General features: G+C 39.3%; 2 protein-coding genes across 4 annotated transcripts in view; both read left to right on the top strand.

Annotated features, from left to right (window-relative positions):
• Positions 1-7,963, top strand: part of LOC111261731 (cyclic nucleotide-gated channel beta-3) — a 12,116-nt gene extending 4,153 nt beyond the window's left edge. Inside the window, exons 6-9 of one of the 2 annotated variants that reach the window (XM_086968822.1) lie at positions 1,482-1,637; positions 4,144-4,246; positions 7,000-7,163; positions 7,520-7,963. In XM_086968822.1, coding sequence (XP_086824948.1) covers positions 1,482-1,637; positions 4,144-4,246; positions 7,000-7,163; positions 7,520-7,563 — 467 coding nt within the window. In that variant the 3' untranslated portion in view covers positions 7,564-7,963. Of the gene's footprint in view, positions 1-1,481; positions 1,638-4,143; positions 4,247-6,999; positions 7,210-7,519 lie in introns of both variants that reach the window. The other variant, XM_022835445.2, reaches the window with a different exon arrangement.
• Positions 7,964-8,718: 755 nt separating this feature from the next.
• LOC111261722 (coiled-coil domain-containing protein CG32809) overlaps positions 8,719-22,235 on the top strand; it is a 319,292-nt gene continuing 305,775 nt past the window's right edge. Inside the window, exons 1-2 of one of the 2 annotated variants that reach the window (XM_022835428.2) lie at positions 8,719-13,173; positions 13,403-14,307. The gene's annotated coding sequence lies outside the window, so the exon portion shown is untranslated. Of the gene's footprint in view, positions 14,308-22,235 lie in introns of both variants that reach the window. The other variant, XM_022835427.2, reaches the window with a different exon arrangement.

The following is a 22,235-nucleotide window of genomic DNA, read 5'->3' on the forward strand; positions in this document are numbered from 1 at the left end:
ATATAATTTAGCATTAAGCCACATGTACTACTTTATAGTTTAAATTTTCCTTGACACGTTTTATTGCGGGGCGGAACAGAGTCAGGTAGTGCTAGAATACTGCGTAAATAATAAAAATTATGAGATGTTTTACACTAAAAAAAAAAACCTTTTGAATTGTAGCACCAAAATGTGCCAAACATCGTTAGTTTGCACAATACTGTTTTCTTAGGATTAAGAAGAAATACTTAAGGTGTTGAAAGATGAAATCGGTTTATTCTCCAAAATCGCCCAAAATGACACTGTTCAATAAATAAGTTTCTGTATCTTTTGTTCTATGCCGGATAAGCCACACTTTTGGTCTATACGTTCACATCCTTTAAAGAAACTTTTTTCCGATAGACAGTGAATTTCGCGGTACTTCTGCAGTTTTGAAGCGCGGCAATGACTAAGAATGAAGTCAGTTCCAGAAATCAACAACAGCTTGGCTGGATATCTAATAATATAATCCAGTCGTCTGTTTGATGATCAGCGGGCTACTTTTCATCTAAAGTCGCGGTTATTTCGTCTTCACCGCAATCAACTGCATTCTAATGAAGTGTCTGAAGACAAACAATATTTGAGATAAAAACCGTACAAATACAGCTCAATTTAAAGCCCCATAATGACTCGTGTGATACAACAGATTGTTTGAATTGGACTATAGTTCACCACTTCACGGCTCAAGTTGACCCTTCCTTTGACACAGAGCAGTCACATTAAAAAAGAATCGATGTTAAATCATAACAAAACAGCACTTTTTTTTTTTTTTTTTTAACTGAAAGGTAGCTCATCTAGAATCAATATAAAAGTCCAATAGGTTAATTATTTAAACACAAAAATACGAAGTAAGAAAGTGGTGCTACTGGGATAATTTAAAGATCCATTTGTTTCGCGCGTTTGAGCAAGTTTATCTTAATGGTTATTACTCCAATTCCATATCTCTTCTTTGGCTTCAAGCTAAACTACTTTTTTCTCCAGTTCAACTGTTACAGTGTTATGAGGCTGAAGCAACCTCAAATAACTTGCTCAGAGTCTTCCATTTTGTGGCATATACATATGTAGCAGAACCCTGTTGGTCTTTCAAAGGGCGAAAAGGCTGAATGTATTTTTTAGATATATAATATTAGAAGACGATAGCTCTGGACACCTCTGGAATTTGGTCTGATATTGTGGAAAAGGTTTAGATACGTGTCAAGAAGGAAACTAGAAAAAATTGTTCATATTCTTACAGTTTACAAAAGGCTCCGGTTGTTCAGGCGCATACAGATTAACCTTCATTTATAGATCGAGGTCTGCATTAAACGCCAGACCGCAGCATAAATTGACGCTTAGATTGCAAATAAAAAAATGTCAGAGTAACCTTAGTGCTGCTAAGGTAAGCACGAAATTGAATGCATGGACTCGTTTTCGATATATTATACATGCTTATACAACACTTAAACTATCTTGTGCAATGATAGGAATCGGCTCGAACGCGTTCGTCTATCCCGGCATCGGCGATTTACCGTATATCAGATGCTTCTATTTTAGTTTCAAGATGGCTGCTGGCATAGGAAAAAACGTAAAACCGACGCATGAATTAGAATATATTTTCATGGCGTTCCTTTGGCTACAAGGTTGGTAGGATTTTTTTGTTTTCGAGCCTAGGTAATAGAACAGCAGGTTGGATTTCAGTGTAGATTTTAGCTCACTGCTATCGATTATTTTATATCACAATTTGACATGGGATTCATCGTTCAAAACCAAACACACTTGCCCAATTACGCATGGATAGAGAATACTAATGTTGGCACTGTAAACGACTGGTCGACTCCGTATACATACGCATACTGCAAATGTTTAGGAAAACAGAACTTCCTAAGTTGACCAGGACAGCAGATTTTGTTTATCTCATATTTGTATAGTTCATCTAGCTCACGTTTAAGTCAACTCTAAGAGCTGGAAAATACTTAATTCACACAAACACGGCGAGCAGCTCTTTTATTTTTAGGTTCGTTTTATGTTTACGATAGTCTATTTGTACTTGAGATACAATTTATTACATTTCAAATACGCTGATTAAGGTTAGCATTGCCTAAAAGATTGACGACTCTTTGAACAAGTTCTTCTAGGTAGAATAGTATTTGGCTCATATTAATTAAATAAGTTTATCTATACTAAAAAATTAACATACTACCCGACACTTTGTGGACGTTACAATGCTGCTTTCTAATATTCGTGGAACAAGTAACCACTGCATATGATTTAATAATGATATTCACAGTTTTACAAAGCATTAACTAGTAAAGCGTAGTTCCTCCTTACTTGTTCGAATAGGCCAAATGTATAGGACCTTGTGTAATAAGGCGTATCGTACTTTATTTGTACTTATACAACATTTACTGATTGAAGTTGTGCGCTAAAGAGGATTTAGCCGCTCAATTACTTCGAATGTAACGTGGACATAGGCCAAGGCCTCTTCGCAGTTTCGTAGCAGTGGAACAGTTAATATACACAGGGCGCGGCGCAGTCTATTGATTTATGCATCATGAAGAAGATTGATGAAGAACAGAAAACCCGTTGCTCTATACATCGCAGCGACCGACAGCTTTAGAAGTCGTATGCCTACTTTAAAACGTTAGAAGCTCGGCTTACTGATCTGTCTTTTTCTTCGTATGTGCAAGCTAGCCCTATATCCCACTGTCATGCATACTTTATTATTATGAACTCACTTGCTGAGGTCCATTTTCGGAATTACTCGAAGGGGCTGCTTAGTCATATTCATATCAGAACCCACTCAGCTTCTTTTCGCTATATATCTCGCCCCGTGAACTTCAAGGAATTTTTTTGGAGGTAACCCTGCGAAAGTGCTAAGCGTTTCCATAGCAAAATGATCGATATATGAATGATATTATGGGCACCTTTGACAACATTTGTGATATTCCCGACCTGCAGCTAGCTACTTTTGTGCTAACGTCGGCCTTTTGACATCAAGCAACGACTAGAAAAATGATGGGCGTTTTCCTACGAAGACATATTTTACCCGAATATCGATGGAGTCTCATTTTGCCATATCACTATATATAGGAGAGAAGGGCCTTTAGATTCAAATAAACTTCGACGAGTTGTTTGATAGCGGACATGTACTCTCTCTATAGTTCTGTTACTAGAAAATAATTGGTGCAAAAAGACAGCAAATTCGTTAGGGCGAAGAGCAGTGGGTCGTTTTCAAAATATTATCTAATTTTTCCGCATTAGGTAAATCTCCATCAAAAGTAAAAACATTTTTTCCTGAAATTGGCGGTCTATGTTATTGGCAGTTTTTATGCGGCTTATAAAAAATCCTCATGAGGTAAACTAGAAAAATTTCAATAAAATTTACATTTAAAAGGTTCGGGAACTGATTAAAATACCTAAAAAGACATTTTTGATAGACATAGGTTTTTTGATAGAGAAATTAAAGGCCAGTTAAATACTAATTGTTACCAGGTTTTTTGCACCTTTTAAACTTTACGCATACATTTTTTTGAACTTTTTACCTACTATTAGCCCATAAATTAAATTGGGTTGGATTTTTTGTAGCATATTTAAACGACACTTCAACGATTTGACACTTACTATTACCGCGTGACGAACGTTCCCTACTAAGAAATTATATGCTAATTAAAGCAGGAATTTTTTGAAAGTAATCCACTAGTGGCTTAGGTTCCAAATCAAAAGTGGTAATCGCGGTGAATGATGATTATCTTAAATAAACACGTCGGTCATAAAAGACACTTCAAATAGCTGCAAAGGAATTACTTTAAAAAAAAATATATATATATACATATGTATATATATATATATATATATTCTAATAGAAGTGTTTTGTTACAACTGTCTGCCTTTATTACATATATTACCTTAAAACTACTCTCTTCAAGTTTTTTTTTTGCTTTTTCTTTGGTGGTTCCTCGTGTATTTACAATAATTAGGAGAACATGTTAACAGTTAGAGTTAAATTGCAAGTCTGCTATGTGAATACTGCTAAAAACCTAAAATTAAATCTTCGTTCACTAAAATCTAGTCATAACCCGTTTGAAAGAAGATGATTTTTTTTTCGTCACTTTTAAAACTGCCACGCAAAAATATTATTTGTTGCAGGTTCGTTCATCTTTGCCTTTATACTTGGTCAGATTAAAGATATCGTGAGTACAGCCGCTTATGAAGAAACCGAGTACCAAACGTCTATGGATCTCGTTATCAGGTATAGCAAAGCCTGCTACACTATTATTGATCTTTCACAGCTTGAGTTTTGAGGTGGTTGTTTATGAAACGACAATAACTGAAACTGTCCAAGAGAAACGTAATTATGTAACTAATATACCGTTCCCGTTGATTGGTTCTACATTTTGGTATGGCATTATAATTTTTACTTTATCCGACTCCATTTGAGCTTTACAAATTAGTCACAGTTTTTAAACGCAATTTGCTACTAGAAGATCACGGTAGGTTTCCCTTAGCAAAAAAAAAAAACGTTGTTGCTTGAATTTCTCCAATAAGTTTTAATGTACATTTACACTTCAAAGAAAAGATAAGTGCTTTAAGGGATAAGAAGCTCGCATAAAATTTATGTTATAATAGAACGCCGATCTGAGCTGTAATGATTTCAACAGACCAGGTAAAGTGGCAAAGGGATATTACTGCTATTTAGGCTTATTGAACGGTATGTATAAAAGTAGATAACTTAAAAAAAAAAAGGTTTTGCACCTTCCAAATAGATACTCAAAATGTCTAGTTTTTCTAGTCTGCCTTTTATTTCTCGAATCAGACTTCAATTTCTGTGGTACAGAGAAAGATGATGGATAGCGGGATGGACCGATGATGTGATGTCAACTATTTTTATTTACTTCATATACGTGCACCCTATAGAGCTTTCCAAGTCTACGACATTATTTGATGTTTGTAAATTATCTGTACGATGCACGTGGCCTCCTCTTTTGTTCAAACCTTTGACTTTTTTGAAAGCTATGACATATTGATAAACTTGTATAGTGGCTCTTAGGTAGAATAGAAAACGCTTTCTAGCTTAAATTAACTCTAAATATATACTGCTGCTAATGCTTGTGTGCCAACATTAATACATGAAAAAAAGGCTTCTGAAGGAGGTAATAGCTTGGCTTCGTTCCCTCCTAAGCTTTAACGGTCCATATTGTGGCGAACGTTTTTAGCCTAACGTTTGGTGCATTATCTACTAGAAAACAGAAGCCGCTTGCCATTAGTGTACTTGCAGAAAGCCATTATACTGAGAGAGATTGAGCGAAGCCATCTTTCCGCTCGAAAACGACCCCCAAATACGTTTTGAAATCGATGCAGAATTATGGTCTATGAAAGTGAATTCGCTGAGGGTGGGCAAAATGGTCGCCGGTCCATTACGGTGTTACCTTCTACTTATCGGATTGTTATTTGTGCTTCCGAGCACTTCGAGGGCCACGATTATCTATTCAAGACAATGTGCATAGTACGGAGATATTTTTTGAACGTCGTTTCGATAACATGTTGTTATCGAACAAAACAAGACTACATTTATAATTTTTCGACAGTGTTTATCAATGTTGCAAGCTGTAAACGACATTTAGTTTACTTTGTGCTTACTTAAAATGTTTAAAATGGGCGTGTGCGAAGCTTTAAGAGGTCGTCGAAAAAATTCGTTGCGATGGTTATGCAGAATTATAACCGTTGGACACATGGCTTTACCAAAACTTTTAGCTATATAGGGCATCGCACCTGAATTGGGATTCTCTTACGTTTGTTTATTTATTTTTTTTCAATTTTTTTTTTTAGCATTTGCATATATGTTTCAATGATTTTTTTCATGTGCTGGAATCGTGATTCCTGGCGATTATACTTGTCCAAAAGTAATCATTAGTCAGCTTCAATTCGGGTCCAATGCCCCTTAAAGGGTCGTCTTAAACGTTCGCCCTGCAAATCTTCTTAATAGAGGCTTGAGTGAGGGAGCTGACATTGTTGTCACGTCGAAACTTGTGGATCTAGTAATCTACCGAGCTTAAATCTGAGCCGTTCGGTGGCCACACGTCACGACACACTTGTATTCTTAAGCTAAGTCGATGCACCATTTTGTTGGAAAACGTGCGACGTCTCTTTCATCGAATACCCTACTCAGAACATACATTTTTGTTCCTCGGTACATCCTGAGAGGATTATTAAAAATGTCCTCTTAGACGACGGTGACTAATTTTGAGATTCGCACTATTCTTTCGCTGTCGTAAACCCTCCCTTGTGCTGTGCTGCAAGCTATTCCCTTGCGTTATAGAGACGCATACTTACTTGCGAGGTGGTATTTTAATTTGGAGTAATTTATAGTCTCCAACTCGTAACGATTGATTTTCGCTTAAATGACACAGTCTTGTTCGGTAGTGCAGAAAAAACTGGCTTTTCTTGGTGACAGAAGTGGTGGAATGCATCGCCAATAATAGCCTAAGTTTAGCGTCGTACACCGTACACTGTACTATGCATTGGGAAATCTTAAACGATGTCTTCAAGTAGAAGTTTGTGCTTTTTGCGGACTTTGAGCTGCATGCCTACCATATTAAGGGTCTGATGATGCTATATCTCTAATATTTTATGTGTGTGTGTGAATCTCTGAGAATATCTATGCACTGATGGTTAGAGGTAATAGTATCTCATCGTGATTGTATTTATTTTGGCCTGATATAATGAAACGGCTCTTTAGAGAACGAAAAGTCTGTTTTTCTTCTTGATTTCCGAAATAATCATTATAGCGAATGTTAAATTACGTACTTGCTTCAAACGCTGCACTTTTTTTAGATATACATATATGTATATATATGTGGCACATAACGTGCCATCAAACAATCTAATAGGCGTAAAGAACAAATTTTGCCTTCCCTCAAGAATCAGCTCATGTTAATAGTTTTATCGATAAGTTAACTTACTGCCTACATCGATCATTACAGATGCTCTTGCCATTGTTTGCAGACACATGGTCCAGATGGGCATCCCCAAAGAGTTGGACAGAAAGGTGCGTCGTTACCTTGTTGAAACGTATGCAACGAAAAGAACCCTCCGCGAAGATGCTATGCTGCATATCCTTCCGCAAAATCTCAGAGCTGAAGTTGTATCCTGCGACATAAAGGACATTGGTATTCGAATATAGTTTTGTACACAGAGAGCTGCAGTTACGTTATGGTAGGGTGCGAGTTATCTTGGTACTATTCTGCAAAAAACGTTCCAGATAACTGATAGACTTCAATAATACGCTTTCAAGCCTTTTGCAAGTCTGAAACTATTTATAAACTATGAGTTCAAGATAGTACAGCTAATAAAGCTGTAAGCAGTAAATAAAACAACATTTGCTTCAACCCTGTTTCCGTCACCTGATTAAGGCCTACCCTATCGTATGGATTAACATCGACTATTGTCAGATTTTTGAAATGCGTTTTCGCTAAAAAAATCACATTCAAACGCTAAGATTAAATTAATCATCAACTTTCTATAGGGAACTTTAAAACTAACGCCAGGCTCACATCCCTGCAACTCTAAGAAAAGTAAATACGGGTGACGAAAACATCCGACTAAGTTCAAGGTCGTGGGCTGCTTCGATAATAAAGGTCTTCAATGCGGTATCGTTCATACTCTGGCTAATTATATGCAGGTAAAATATATAACGATGACCAATGTAGGTGCGTTGAAACGAATGTGTGCCTAAGAAAATATAAGGAATCTTAGTATAGGGAATTTTGGAAATATAAGGAAAATTTTGACAAGAAATGAGAGGTGCCTAATAGTTCAAGATTACAATAAACATATACGATAAAATATTAATTCGGCTCTCTATATTTAGTTTGATGCTGTATTTCTGCCGTGTTTGACAAATGATCACGGAACATTAAAAAAAAAATAAATGCTAAGTATGGTCCTGATTCCAAAAAGGAAAACCGGATGTACGGGATTCGTTGATTTTTGGATAGCTTACCTACCTGTGAGCATATAGCCCAAATTCCAAGCAAATACGTGGAGGCACAGATGAAAAAAGACATCTATGAAATATAGAATATTGCATTATGTTCCAACTATATATATATATATATATATTGAGCAGGGACGAAACTTTTAACCGTAACACAGAAATTTATATGCATAAATTCGTTAGACAATAGTTTTTCGAAAAAGTGGTTTAAATTATTTAATGGTATCTATTATCAAACGCTGAGATATAAGCAGAGAGCCTATGCGATACAACATTGTTGCACTGAGCTAGATAAGGAAATTCGTCTCACCAGACAGATATTATCGCCGGCACTACTCTCCCAATATCGAAATTCTGTTCGCGTTTAGCTTCGTTACAAATGAAGCAGAATTAGCACATTGTGAGAGCGTTCTCCTAATAACTAAGACTAACATTTTCATTTTATGATGCAACATTCGTGTATATTAGGTGAATGTGTGTTTAGAACCTGTGGCATATAGCTTAATATTCTAGGATCAGATTCGACTAATGTTTCTTACAAAAAAAAAAGAACCGACTACTGAAAATCTGAGTGACCGTATTGGGATGTCCTAAAGAGCGATCGCTGTGCGATGCTTTTCGTAGGTTCAACCTTTGTGATAGATATTTCCTTCAAGTATACTTATTCCACTTTCCGAGCGTGGTTCTTATGTTGAGTAAAGACCGCTTTCAATAAGAGTCGGATGGTTTATAGGTGCAGACGTATTGCCTTAATTTTATTATCGAAATACGTCCATATTATATACCATAACTCGAAGAAGAAATCCTACATAGACTGGTTATATTTGACATATAACTGCACTATAAATATCACAGACTTCGATGATGCCTTACAACGTCTCGCCAGAGACGGGGAATGCTGCCAGCGAGATTTTGAATGGAAGTAGCCTCGACAGCGTCATTTAATACGGATTTACTCCCTAGCAAAAGACGTTCTGATCTGAAGCTATCGAACTTACGAAAGCCCTATAGACTGCTTTCACTCATAAAAGCTCTGCTAGCGGCATTAGGCCTATAGCATAAGCACTATGTAATTCGTGCTGAGAATTTAATTTACTCAACAACTTCAAAAACTATTTGTTTGCTGTTCAAATGTCTTCTTGGCTAAGTCTTTGCTAGTAAATAGGATCACAGCAAATGATCTCTCAAGTATGGTATTTGACACAAGTGTGTCCAGAGTATTCGAAATATATTTCCTATATGCTATCGATATGCGCAATACTTCGGACCACTATTGTCCATTGACTATTAGGTTGAGTTCCTGTAAAACGAAACTAGGCTAAAACTTACATATGTAACTTACGCTGGTAGCTTCCCTAAATCTGGTAAGTTTCGCCAACGATTATTCGGTAAAATTTTTCTTCTTTCCTTTCGGAGGATATTTTACAGTCAGAGTTACGCTTCCAGCTAGGCATAAGTACGATAAGATATAATACCCTATCAAGATTATGTCAGATGTGTAACTGGAATGTTGACTAGTGTTCGACGATGGGTTTCCATCCTGCTGCTACGTCCTTGTCTCAAGTTTCCAATCATATCCACGATCCGCTACTACATAAGTTTTACAAACTATAACTTGCCACGTATTTTTAACATCGTTTATCAATTACGTCTTGTTCCACGCGTTAATTAGCCATTATACCGTCGAAATGCAGTAACTGAGCATATGGAGTTAATGTTTTCAAATTTTCAATATAAGAACTTCCTCTATTCACACAGGTTGTGTATAATATTGGCGGGACTTGAAGCAGCGATTCCTGGTTTGTCTCAAGCGAAGGTTTGGCCTTCCAATGTGCCGCGTCGTTGTCATATACGTATTCATGGCTAACTAAATATTAGGATGATATTATGCATGTAACAAGCCGCGCTTTGTTTAGCTGGGTCAATGATACCAGATTGTTTGGGTGCTGCCATTGCCGCTACTGCTGCGTGGAGGGCTTCGACCCGGTCTGCTGGCCTGGTCTGGGGTTGCAGCAATGACAGCTTGGGGAAGGTAGTGGAAAGGGGAGCTGGCTGGGAAGGCCTCAGCGATGATCCCCTTACGGGGCCTTGGGAGACAAGCGGCAAGAGGGGTAAAGGAGGTCGCGTCAGGAGTTTGGCTAGTCCCAGTTGTTTTGAAACTAAGCGTCTAGAGGGCGCTGTTGGGGATGGTCCGCTGCATCCGGCGACTGTTTCTATCTCGGTTCTTGCTCCTCGCTGCCTGGCTTGATTCACGGCCACTCCGCTCTGTGTACATTTGACCGAGTCGGGGTTGACTGCAGCTGCTACGAGCCGATCGGCTGCCTTGAGTCCGTCAGCACTCTACAACCACCTAAATTCTTACCTCATTCGCTCGTTGCCGTTGATGCAATTGCCGCTGCTACTGCTGCTGTTGTTGCTGTCAATCGTTTCCGTCGAGTCCGCTGTTCATAGTTCGAACGTTGTTGATATTTGTGTTTGTTTGATACGTGCCCTCCGCAATGAGATCGCATTCGTGGATCGATCTCTGTGAATTACTGCAGTGCTGCTGAGAAGCGAGGCGCAGTCAGTGTAATGGCGTGTGCGAAGTGCGACAAATAGAAGGGGATGCGCGGCTAAACTACCACCACTAGCCAAGCACAACAGCAGCGGCAGGGCAGCAATAGCGGAACCACGAGCCGTGGCCGTCCACTAACGTCAAAAACGGCAAATTCAGTAGACGCCTCTCAATGCAGCAAAGGCGAACTCGTTCGTCTGCTCTGATAGTGAGAGGAAACGAATTCAGCCATAACACCGCACCTGCTACTGCTACAAATACCACCAATAATATTATGATTATTCGAAATAAGCGCGAAACGACGTAGAGCAGGAACGCAGTAGCTAGCCAATGCACGAGCATGAGGCCAGTGAGCGAGATAAAAAGAGAAAGCAGATTTGATGCCGTCGAATGGCGGGTCGCGTGCGTTCACAGTCTGGCTGCACCGCAGACTGTGGACTCCGGTCCCATAGGGCTGCGAATTCGTCGCTCATGCTGCCCCGTCTTGTGGGTTGCGTCGTCGCGCTAGACTCTGCTGGGTTATCGACATCGATGGCCAGTGGTGTTGCAGCAGCCTGGAACAAAGACGATTGGAAGCGTTCGTGTCGAGTTAGTCCGTGTCTTTGTCACGGAGCGCTATTCCGTAAAGGCTATGCTCGAGCACGACGCGCCTCGGCCAGAGTGAGACGCTGACTTTCATACACCATAAAGAAGTTGTGCAAAAGTCAAACAGCCATATCAATTTAGGCTAAATTGAAAAAAAAAACCGAGAGGATCAGCCAGTTGGGAGGTGCTCGTTCCATAGTCAACCATCGTCTGGAATGAGCCGGGTGTGGACACAACAAACAACCTGACCCTTAAGCCCTGACGAAAGATCAGGGATCTTGCTCTCTGTGCCCATATTGGATTATATATATAAGTAACCATCAGCACAGCATAGAATAAATTGTTCTTATACAATAAAAACAAGTCCTAATGCGTAACGGATGTAGCACACTGCAAATGGTCGCCATAGTGACACGAAATTGTTGATGTTGTTGATGCTGTGTGAGTGGCTTAAGAGTTTCTTATTATGCCTATGCTAAGTGTACGTCTGGGCATTTGTCATCATAGCTTTAAACAAACACCATTTGATTAGGCAAGCGAACGATCGAACGGCGTATACGATGGTACCACTGCAAATAGGAGATTACAATGATGCAAGTAAGCAGAGTAACCGAGCACGCACGAGGTACGAGTGGGTGAAACTTCTACGAATTAAGCACCGATGCGAAGTACCAGGAACGAAGCCCTTAACGGGTTGCCCGGTGGAGCACCTCCCAACACTGTACAAGTACTACTATTACCGCTAATTCTGTAAAAGTTATTAGTATACAAGAAAATAAAAACGAGCCAGTGGAATTAACAGTCAATAAGTTAGTTAATTAAAGATTTAGCCTCAGACCGATCGCGAAGATCTACACCTCATTGCCGAGAGTCACTCTAGCATCAGCAATTGACCTATCGGCGAGCGTAAATACGTTCTCCCCCGTTTTGTAATGATGTGAAAATATTGCTTTTTATCATGCGTCTCTTGCGTTGAAATACGACATGTGCGATATTTTCAGCAACAATTTCTGCTTTATCAAGTTTAATTTTTGAAATATTTATATTGTATATCGTCCGCCTCCTTCAAGCATCTTTCGTTGATTGATTTGATGAAACAAGGCACGGCCGCATTTCGGCTAAACCGACCATCCGTCTAACGGTAGCCAGACGATCAGATCCGCTGAGTTTTGCCAGTAAAGGAGTCTACGCTATCGATATCTACCTTCTAATTGCGACAGTAAAATTCAGGGTGATGATCTTTTACAAAACCGGTATCAGCGAGCGGTGGACTTAGCAAGAGCGACGGCATCGAAAAGTAATATAGCATTTTATTGTTTGTTCTTCACCTTTGCCCTTTATTCGACGATCAGACTAAGAATCCTAAAGAGTCGATTTGTTCGTCCTCGATTCAAGTGCGTTGGCCAGCTATCAATACTCTTAGTAGTGAGTTCGACACTAACTGACAAGTTGGTCTTCTCCGTCGTTAATCGATGTTACTGATTGATCGACCATTAGATAAGTTTAGGACATACTGTTCAATTTTGCTATTGGGCCCTCTAACGCCAGCAGCCGACGATGATACCGTGTCTACAGCTCCGGTTGCGCGCGACTGGCTACGTGTACGAGTCTGCGTAATTACCTTCATAATATACCTATCCATACGTAGATATCTGTCCATTTGACGACCGTCATACGTTCACATCTTCAATATGTGTACTCATCTATTTAGATATGTATTATCGCTTTCGCTTTTATCAGCACGATGATTCGTGTCTTGTATATTCTGTCTACTACCCGCCACTATTTATTGCTGTTAGAAGATCTCGTTTAATCACGTTGATCCGAAACCCACTTGTATCCAATTGCATTGAACGGTTTTTAGCAGCAGCTGTGAATAACTCTCAAGTTCAGTTTAACTTAGCACCATAACGCTTAAGTTCATCTCGATTGGCTACACCGTATTGCAGGAAGGAACAGTGTGATATGAAAATCGTGCCGGTGGATTATATCACATGGATAATTGGACAACAACAAACAAATCGTCGCAGTAATCTTTAATCAAGTATGCTCTCTCTGTGCTTCTATGTGTTTGTGTGTGTGGCTGGTGTCAGTGAGGATATTGTATACGCATTGCGCGCTATTTATAGGCGTAAATATCGCTATATACACAGTATGTATCTTCGTATATATACACATGCATACGTATTCGTTCTCTGCTGACTTTAAATACTATTTAATCATTCCTCTGGTTTTGTGTGCTGTTGCATTTTGTGTGTGCCATTGCTGTCAAGGAACTTTTGGTATAATTCAAGTTCTGCTACGTTTACGACAACTGTCACATGACGACTAGCATTGCTAAAGCAACAACAATTGCTACTCCTATTCAAGAAGCCGCACCTGTTATCACAATTACCTTGTTCTTCCTGTCCCGCTGGCTACGTAAGCAGTTTGTGAAACAAGAGAAGTAGACAGGGGCAATTGTTGAGGACCGACTAGTTAAACAAACAAACAAACAAACGAACGAACGAATAACGTGCAAAGACGCCGATCGACTGTCGAAACGTTGCGTTCGACACATCCAGAGCTGTAATAATCGCGAGTTCGACGCAACAGCGATCTCTAAGAAGCGTAACCGGTAGACAAATAGGGTTATTTGGGATTCAGCATACTCTCTTCGTGTGCATTTATAAAGAAGAAGCTAACTCTTTATCCAGCTGAGGAGGGAGCGACTGGAGCTGAGGAGTAAAAAAGGAGGGACAACGGCATTTACCACTTCAGTCCGTTGGACGGATGAATGACGACAAACTCATCGAAGCAGTTCTCCCGCTAGGGCCAAGACGAAACTACCTAATTAGCAAATTATACAGATAGGCTTAGCAGCAAATCAGCGACGCAATGACAGGTCCACGCTAGAAGGAGCATAGAGTTGTCGTTGTTGGACACAGTGGTTTGGCTCGCAAAAATGTGTGATGCTAGATTGAAATAAACGTGTGAGTCACGTGATCGCAAAATAACAACAGTATTCGGCCGAAACGAACCAGAACAGAACAACACCATCGACATTACGCGCCACGGCAAAGGCAAGAACTACGGTGACAATTTAAACCAGTTTCGCCGTTACCAATATCCAGGGAAAACTTTAGAAGGGCAGCTTTTGGGCTTTCTAGATAAACAAGAAGACATCCAGGAAAGCCAGGTACATGTTTTATTTATATGTACATTGTATTTATCTTTTATGAAATCCCCATCGTATCCCTTAGATGAACAAATCGCGTGATTGTAAATAGGAAAGTTATTCCTCTGCTGCTGCTGCTGCTGTGCACACCGTCCGTCGTACGTGTCAAGTCATATTGACATGGTCTAGTTAACGATAAGGCAGTACTTTCTCTATTCTCGATCTAAGAACTGTTTAAGCGTCAAGGCAAATTATGACAGAGTTGGTGAAGAACACTTGTCTATTCCTTATTCGATAGATGCGAATAGGCGCAGATGAAAAGTCAGACGAATCCATGCGGTAGATGTGACGTATCGAACCAGACCGTTACGATATAAAATGACATCTTCAAGGAAGGGTTAAAAGGAAGAGTTAAATGTTGCAGAAAATTCTCCCTTCAGATCGCCCTTTGAACCATGCTTGCCGAAATAGAACAAAGATAACCAATCAATTATTTATCTGCGAAGGTCGCGCGGTACAGTTCAGCTAGATAGCTTAAATTTCGTTTGAATTGACAGCTAACTGAAACGGATGAGGAAGGTTTCATATGTAGTCGTAGCTTGAAGCTAATGGACACGCTTGACAAGGCAGGGCAACTGAGGCAGCTATGTCACCCACGCTCACAGTATCTAGGATCTTCATATTCCTGCTGCAAAGTCAGCTTGCATAATGCGAACGTCCATATGGTGGACTTTCTTCAAGGCTTCTCTTACTTAATAGCAGAATACTATTTATGGGCCACAACAAACGAGCGTCCCTGTGGTTCAGTTGTTTCCTGAGGGATGTACATATGTCCACACTAGAACGAATTAAAGAATGCCTCCTCAGAGCACCAAACTCAAAATGTTAATAATTCTACTCGTTTCAATATTTAAACGTTTCGAACGCCTGAAATATAAATCCAGCCCTGCTTCTCCACAAAAGAAGAAGAAAGAAAACAATCTAGTTATGAGTTGAAGCTTTATAGACTCGATACACACAAATGAAGCTATCGGCGACCTTAAGACATTATTGGTTTTGCTTCGTATGTTTGTATATTAGTATTAAAAGTTCTTTGTTTTATCATCATAGTACAGGGAGGTCTCACACTCTGCACTTCCCTACAAATCAATCGATTGTGGTGTGTGATTATAAATGCGCATGTGTTATACGCAAAAAGCCAAGAAGCCCCGGGTGGCAGATTTACTTTCCTTTCGAGTAGTTTTCATGCGACGCCCTTGATTAAGGTCCTATACTGAACGGCCCATTACGCAGTCTTCAACTTAGTGTGTCATAGAAACCTTATTTATTTAGCGATAATCATACGGAAGTGCCTTAGTCACAACGGAACTGCAAAAATTGCTTAAATGCTCCTGCAGAACAGGTATATACTTTCTACTCTTATTTTAGATATTAGTATTAGATTTTTTTAGTATATTCTAGCCGCCCACCGTAAAAAACGGTTTCTTCACTTTCTGTTCTACCCGTGGCACTTCTTCACGACGAGCCAGCGTGAGCATAGATGACACTTGTATCTCCGTCAACATCTGTTCAATAAAGTATTGTCGATCAAGTGCTGCAGGTAGACCTACATTTCCATACAGGCGAACTCCTTTTTGATAGCTATCTCGTTATTTTTGTCGTTTTTACAGCATTTAAGATTGATGTGTATAATTCATCTTAAGTCTCCATAATCTTCATGATCTACCCTATCCCGAGCTTAGACTTTTTCTAGTATAATGTGCATTGCCGTCCTCTTACAAGCGTTTATTAATTACTTGGGCGGTGTGCGTACACTGGGTAAAAGGCATTTTTTGCCTTTTGCTATCCTTATACTAGCTACCCTTCAAATTTTGAACCTGATATTCAGCGACCACGACAAAGACACTCTTTCCTTTTTTCTTCTTGTGCGATTATCAACATAATATTAAACGACACGTGCAGACTCTAATCAGTATTGTAAGTTAATATATATGAGTCTCTATCTCAACAAAAACAAAATTAACAATTGTTTCTGTGGTCCCTTGTTAAGCTTACTTGCAACTAGGACGCTGGGTTGCTGAAGCTACTAGGCTCTACCCTTATTTCATTCTCTAGCATATTGCCATATTTCACTTGCCGGTAAAGATTAGCTTTCGTTCTGTAGCCTGCACGTATACTTCAGTTTAAACTAACAGATTAAAGCCTCCTGGCTGGGAAATGCTTGATAAAAAAAAATGCGACCAACAAAGCTCTAGCAGACTATCTCTAGGCGCCTGAAATCGCTTCAGGAAAGACCGACATTTTCCGTCATCTTTTCGTGCGGAAAGGATAAAGCTGCGTAACGTATTACATTATGTGATGAGTACACGCAATTGGTTTCCTTGTTTGTTATCATATTCATATTGTTTACTCATGATGAGCAATCGTGTTCCTGGGTTATTTCTGTAACGTATTAAATTACTTTTCAATCGGCATTATTATTAATGAGATTTACATTTTTTTTTTTAGCTTAGATGAGTTCAAAAATTTTCAGTTGCTCAGGCAAAAGCGTTTCATCCTCTATACACAGTTTCAATAATTATAATTTCAGCTTTTATTTATGTATAGTTAATATTTAAATTATAGACCGTATAGTTTATTCTCCTAGTGTAGATTAGTACTGTTTTAGTAACGAGAGTAAAGTATTGACAAACAAACTTCAACAAGCTTCCAAATCTTCCTTTTCGGCACCGACTTTATCTTTTTGGGCGTCGTTACAAAAAGTCTATTGGCGTCAGGTTGGTTAACAGCAAGAGTATCCTATGGGACTGATTTGTTTAATTAATCTATCCGGTGATGATATGGTACTGGCGATATGGGTGCTCCGTCCTGTTGCGAATAAAATCGACGATAAAGCAAATTCTTGCGCTCCGTGGAAGTAACTGGTATATACATCGTTTTAGTACGTTAGTATCTACATGCTTCTATAGCTCCCTATATTAGCTCGCCTAGTGGATTATTGTATACGCTCATCAAGCACAACAGCTTAAGTCCCATTCTCGAGCCTAACTATCATTACATTTGATTCACGATGTGACATAATGTTAGGTAATTGTTGAAAAAATACATCGAATGCTTTTCCGTCCAACTTCCATCCAATAGATATTTATTTTCTTGCGTATGGTTCGGATTTAACTTGGCGTTGCATAGAAGCCCTATTTCAGCTTTCTCTCTATAGATTACTTTTTTCTCATTTATATAGTCGTTCGTTGTCTCTCTGTTTACCTAATTGAACTAATTTCTCGCATTACCTTTTTGTTTTTTTACTCATCTATTTTTCCTTGCTCATTCGTAAGTAGTTATATGTCAAGTCCTTGCAACCTCCCGTGTCATAAAAAGCCATTGAAATTGAGGTATTTTAACTACAGACGCGGTAGTTGGCTCTATTTCGTATATTGAAATCATCACAGAACTTATTCTTTTAAATCAAATTGAATTCAGGGTTCCGTTCCTGTTTTCGCAGCATTATTACATACACATATAATTCAGTATTTCTGCTGTGTGATCCAAAATTTCGCAGTTACATGCGTATTGAGAAGCTCCATTCAGTCTGACTTCATTTAATAGCTTCTTCTTTCTGTCAATAATATAAGTTGACCACTTTAGCAGTTAGAATACGCGTAAACTGGTACATCTCGGATGCCCTACCTACAAAGCAAGCAGAAGAGCTCTCACATGACAGAAGCAAAAAGACTGCAGATGATACTGAAGCCCCGTTCACCAAACTCGCTCGTTAGATATATGAACGTACAAGTCATAGGGGTGGAGAGGATTTTGATCGAAGGTATGACTATTGAAGCTGAAACGGTAACGCGTCGTGGTAACCTGGCCGTGGATCAGTAAGCTTAGCCCAGTTTCAGAGCTGCAAGGCACAACTGCGCCAAGACCCAGGAGGTGAAACTGCGCCCTCCCGATGTCCAGTACGTGAGCCATTTTTTGATGGAGGCCCTCAACGGATCCAGTGTAAAGGCACATATGCATCTAAATTTAAGCAGCGTTGTTTACGATGGATATTTTTAGAGGCAGAGCACGCCAAAAGTGAAAAAATCTGCATTGTATTTCCCGGTTCAATAAAAGAAATGCCAATGGTATCTGAGAAAAGTTGTAATAAAGAACTACCTATACAGCAAACGTTGTAAAGGAACCCAAATTAAAAGCAAAAAGACAGCAGACATACTGGGAAAAACGCACTTAGGAAAAACTGGTAGGCAGTAAGTAATCTTACTGAATGCTTACAGTAAGACCCACTTGGGCCTCATATTATATAAATATTGACACACTTTTAAATTTGTTTGCTCAGACTTTACAGTAGCTATAACATGTCGGGTTTACATGTTATGTTCACCGTTGTTGGGTAAGAGGTTTTTCTTTTGTCTTTCCCTATATATTAAAAGAAACCCGTTATGCAATTGAGTTGGATTAACGAATGTGCTATTTATTGTTTATATAATTGATAAGGATAATTGCATTTGAAATTCCGCTGTAGCCATCAAAGGTGTACAGCAAAATTTCTTTTTGACGTTTTTTTTAAATGCTGCAAATAGAGTAAAACAAATAGCACATGTATTTTAATAAGAAAGCAGTAACACATTGAATAATAATGATAAAATACATAAATAGTAATAATATCAACATGCACAGTCTAGCCATAAAGCTGTGCTCTTGTCTTGGCAAAGAACACTAATTGTTTGTAATCGTGTACCATTGTGACGATTGGATTCGCAAATCGTGGAATCGTCATCGCTGGCAATGTTCCATGAGGAACGCCAAATATAGTTGCTCAAAAATGCTCTTTTTCAAAAATCGTTAGTTTTGGGAAATGCTTTATGCATACCTGGACGAAGAAACCAAGTAGTGGTAAAAGAATCCAACAAAGTTTTCTCCACAGTTACCGACTAACAATCGTTTCTCTCTACGTTTTTTTTTTTGCAAAAGATCCAATATCAATACTGTGCATTAGTAGTTTACATATCTTAGTTTGGATAAATATAGAATACAGATCTATATGTGTGAGAACGTTTAAAGCGCGAATAATAATTGAGCCAGCCTGCGTCTGCCCAAACCAAGCATCAGCTATTATCAGTCGCTTTCCCTACGGCATGAATATTACTATGCAGTCAGATTAAGGAAATAATTCTGCACACCGTACAAGCTAATAAAAGCCACTTTCTGTATTACGGTTGAAATTCGTGAATTATGAATCAATTGATACTTAGTAACTAAATTACGATTACAGTTAAATACATCTCTCTACGCAGAAAATCAATTAATTTCAGCTCACACGTCTATACGGTAATAGTCATATGCTACCGACGAATAGACAGGGATCTTTGCTCGCCTGTTCTTCATCATGGGCATCCGCCATAGTTGCTAGTGTTGGTCCACCCGTTGAAAAGCGCTCCAAAAAGGTGGGTTTCCGAATTGGGTGTTGGTTCCTGAAAATGAAATGTGAGATGAACTGGAGGAGAGCGGATACTATTTAAAACTGACCAATGCAGATACTCTGGCTCGGTTACAAATATCTATCAAGTGCCAGTGTATGAATATAGATGCCCAGGAGAGGGCTACCGAGAATGTCTGCCTCAAACCGTGTGCCTCGTTGTCAGTCTAATATGCTGTTCAAAGAGATCACGGCAGGCAAAGATAGATGAAGCGGGCCGGATGCCTGTTGGCTTCCGTGTTTGCGCCTTATGCAGTTTAGTGCACTGTGCAGATTGAATTGACGGCCATAAAAGACCAAAGAAGGCGAATCGAGAATCTGGAAAAAGAGGCATGCTACTGGCAACTTAGAGGTCCTGCTGCTGCGGACTGTGAGTCGGAGTGAACGGCATGGACCATTACGTCGAAAGCGGTGTCGCACTACCGCCGCTCGACGCTTGAGTACCTCCCGGGACCTGTGAGGCAGGAGGCCTCGTCTTGCGTGACGTTAAGGAGCCGGAGTCATTGAGTTCACAACCACCATCCTCATTATTAGGAGGAGGAAAAGGAGGCAGTTAAGCAGTGATTAGACTACGAAATGCAGTTTTTACGAGTCGGCTTGTATGCACCTATCCAAACCCATTAATAGGATTTCAAACGTTGTTCAGGCAAATTTTCCGTATATCGTACAGTCAGTGGAACAGTATTTGTTAAATGGCACACAACTTAATAAAAAAGAATGGTATAACACACTCGAACGATACTGGAGATTGCCTTGCTGCCGATTCCATCTACATGTAGAAATAACGAAGGCCACAATTATTCGCATCTTTCGCAGCGGCGCTAGTCGTGTTTCGTATTTAGGGCGAACATAGGCCGACGATATACAGTGTTACCGGTAAATAATACCTTACTTCACTTCTCATGGTTCTATAGAAACCTTTGGTCAGCGAAAAGGCGACGCCCTAAATAACATTTCTACATTTAAAACAACAAATGATATTATAATTAAATTACTTCTTTTTTTTTGTTAGGGGTGACACCTTTGGGTATTGATTCACTGACACAGATTTGCCCAGACTTTTGACATCAGCCTCTATGTGGAGTTTAGATGAAAAGCCTGCTAGAACAATAGTAATCGACGCTGTTTAAATTTACTATTGACAATTATCTTGACAAACAGAAAGGGGTGAAATCATACGTATCATAATTTTGCGAATTCAGCTCCTATTCACAAGCGAATTGTGTATGTTAAATATTAGTATACCTACCGATTGTCTAATTGTTAGCATGTCTTTTTTCTGCAACGGCCGACGTCTTTCAGCGTCAGAATTCCCGAAATGATCAAGAATGCCTGCCTATATTACGATTTGCTGGAGTGACACTACTCACGGTGTTTCAGCACAACTACACGGTGACCTGATCTCAATAATAACCTCAGCTAGAAATCGAAATCAAGACATCATGATAAAGAGTCCAATTTTCCTTCCATTCTAGCACCGTTGTAGTTCATTGTTATCATGAGTACTTTTTAGGTTTACCACTATTACAATTTAGGCATGCAAGAAATCAGCACTATTCGCGCAGAATCCGCGGAATTCCGGAAAACTATTTACTGGGCACCGCGTATGGCTGCACTTTTTATTTTTTTTTCGGTATAGGAAATTAGTTGCGCGATTCCGTTGGCCGAAGTTTGTAAATAAAATTACTATTAAATATGTTAGGTAATTACTTGGATTAATTCTATGTTGGCTTTCCATGTTAGTTTTAATTTAACAGGGAAACAGTGACGGAGCAAAGTAGATTCGTGTTTTATCGGGGTGTATATAAGTAAAGCACAGAGAACTCTTTTTAGAGATAACAAATAATAGCCTGCTTTTTACGAGTTACATGATAAAAAGTGCATTGAGGTTCAGGAAGACGAACAGGATGCAAAAAGTCTTAGGTTGCAGAAAATTCGATAGCCTGCACATTTTTTGAAATGCACTTGGTAAAAATGCCTGAGAAATGTCTCTGGAAAGATTTTTGTGGAAAAACTCGATAATATGGCGTCCCAAACTGCTATCCATGGGGATCTTGCTGTCTTTTGTTGCTTTTTTCAGTATATTTGATCATTCTTGGGAACCTGGTGACTTGAAATCCTCTTTCAGTATATTGTCTCAAGGTCGACTGTATTCGGGCGCTAAGTTGACTTCACGGATTTAAATGTTGCATATTCCGACCACTACTATCGCCTCGAGTAAAATGACGATAACGAAGACGCATAGGTGTTCTGGGATCACCCGTCTTGACCCACTCTGACCTTAGCAGTAATACCATTCTTTTCCTTGAATACGTTCCTTGAATTACAACTTATCATCATATAAGTTGTAATTCAATTCTGCACGTTATCATATAACGTGCAGACTAAAAAATATTGTTTGCTATCCCATTGAAATATATTCGGCTCTCAATGATTCCGCTTTCCATTGACATTAAGTTCCTCAGATGAT

The sequence above is a fragment of the Varroa jacobsoni genome, unplaced genomic scaffold, assembly GCF_002532875.2.
Source record: "Varroa jacobsoni isolate VJ856 unplaced genomic scaffold, vjacob_1.0 scaffold_590, whole genome shotgun sequence".
Classification (NCBI taxonomy): Eukaryota; Metazoa; Arthropoda; class Arachnida; order Mesostigmata; family Varroidae; genus Varroa; species Varroa jacobsoni.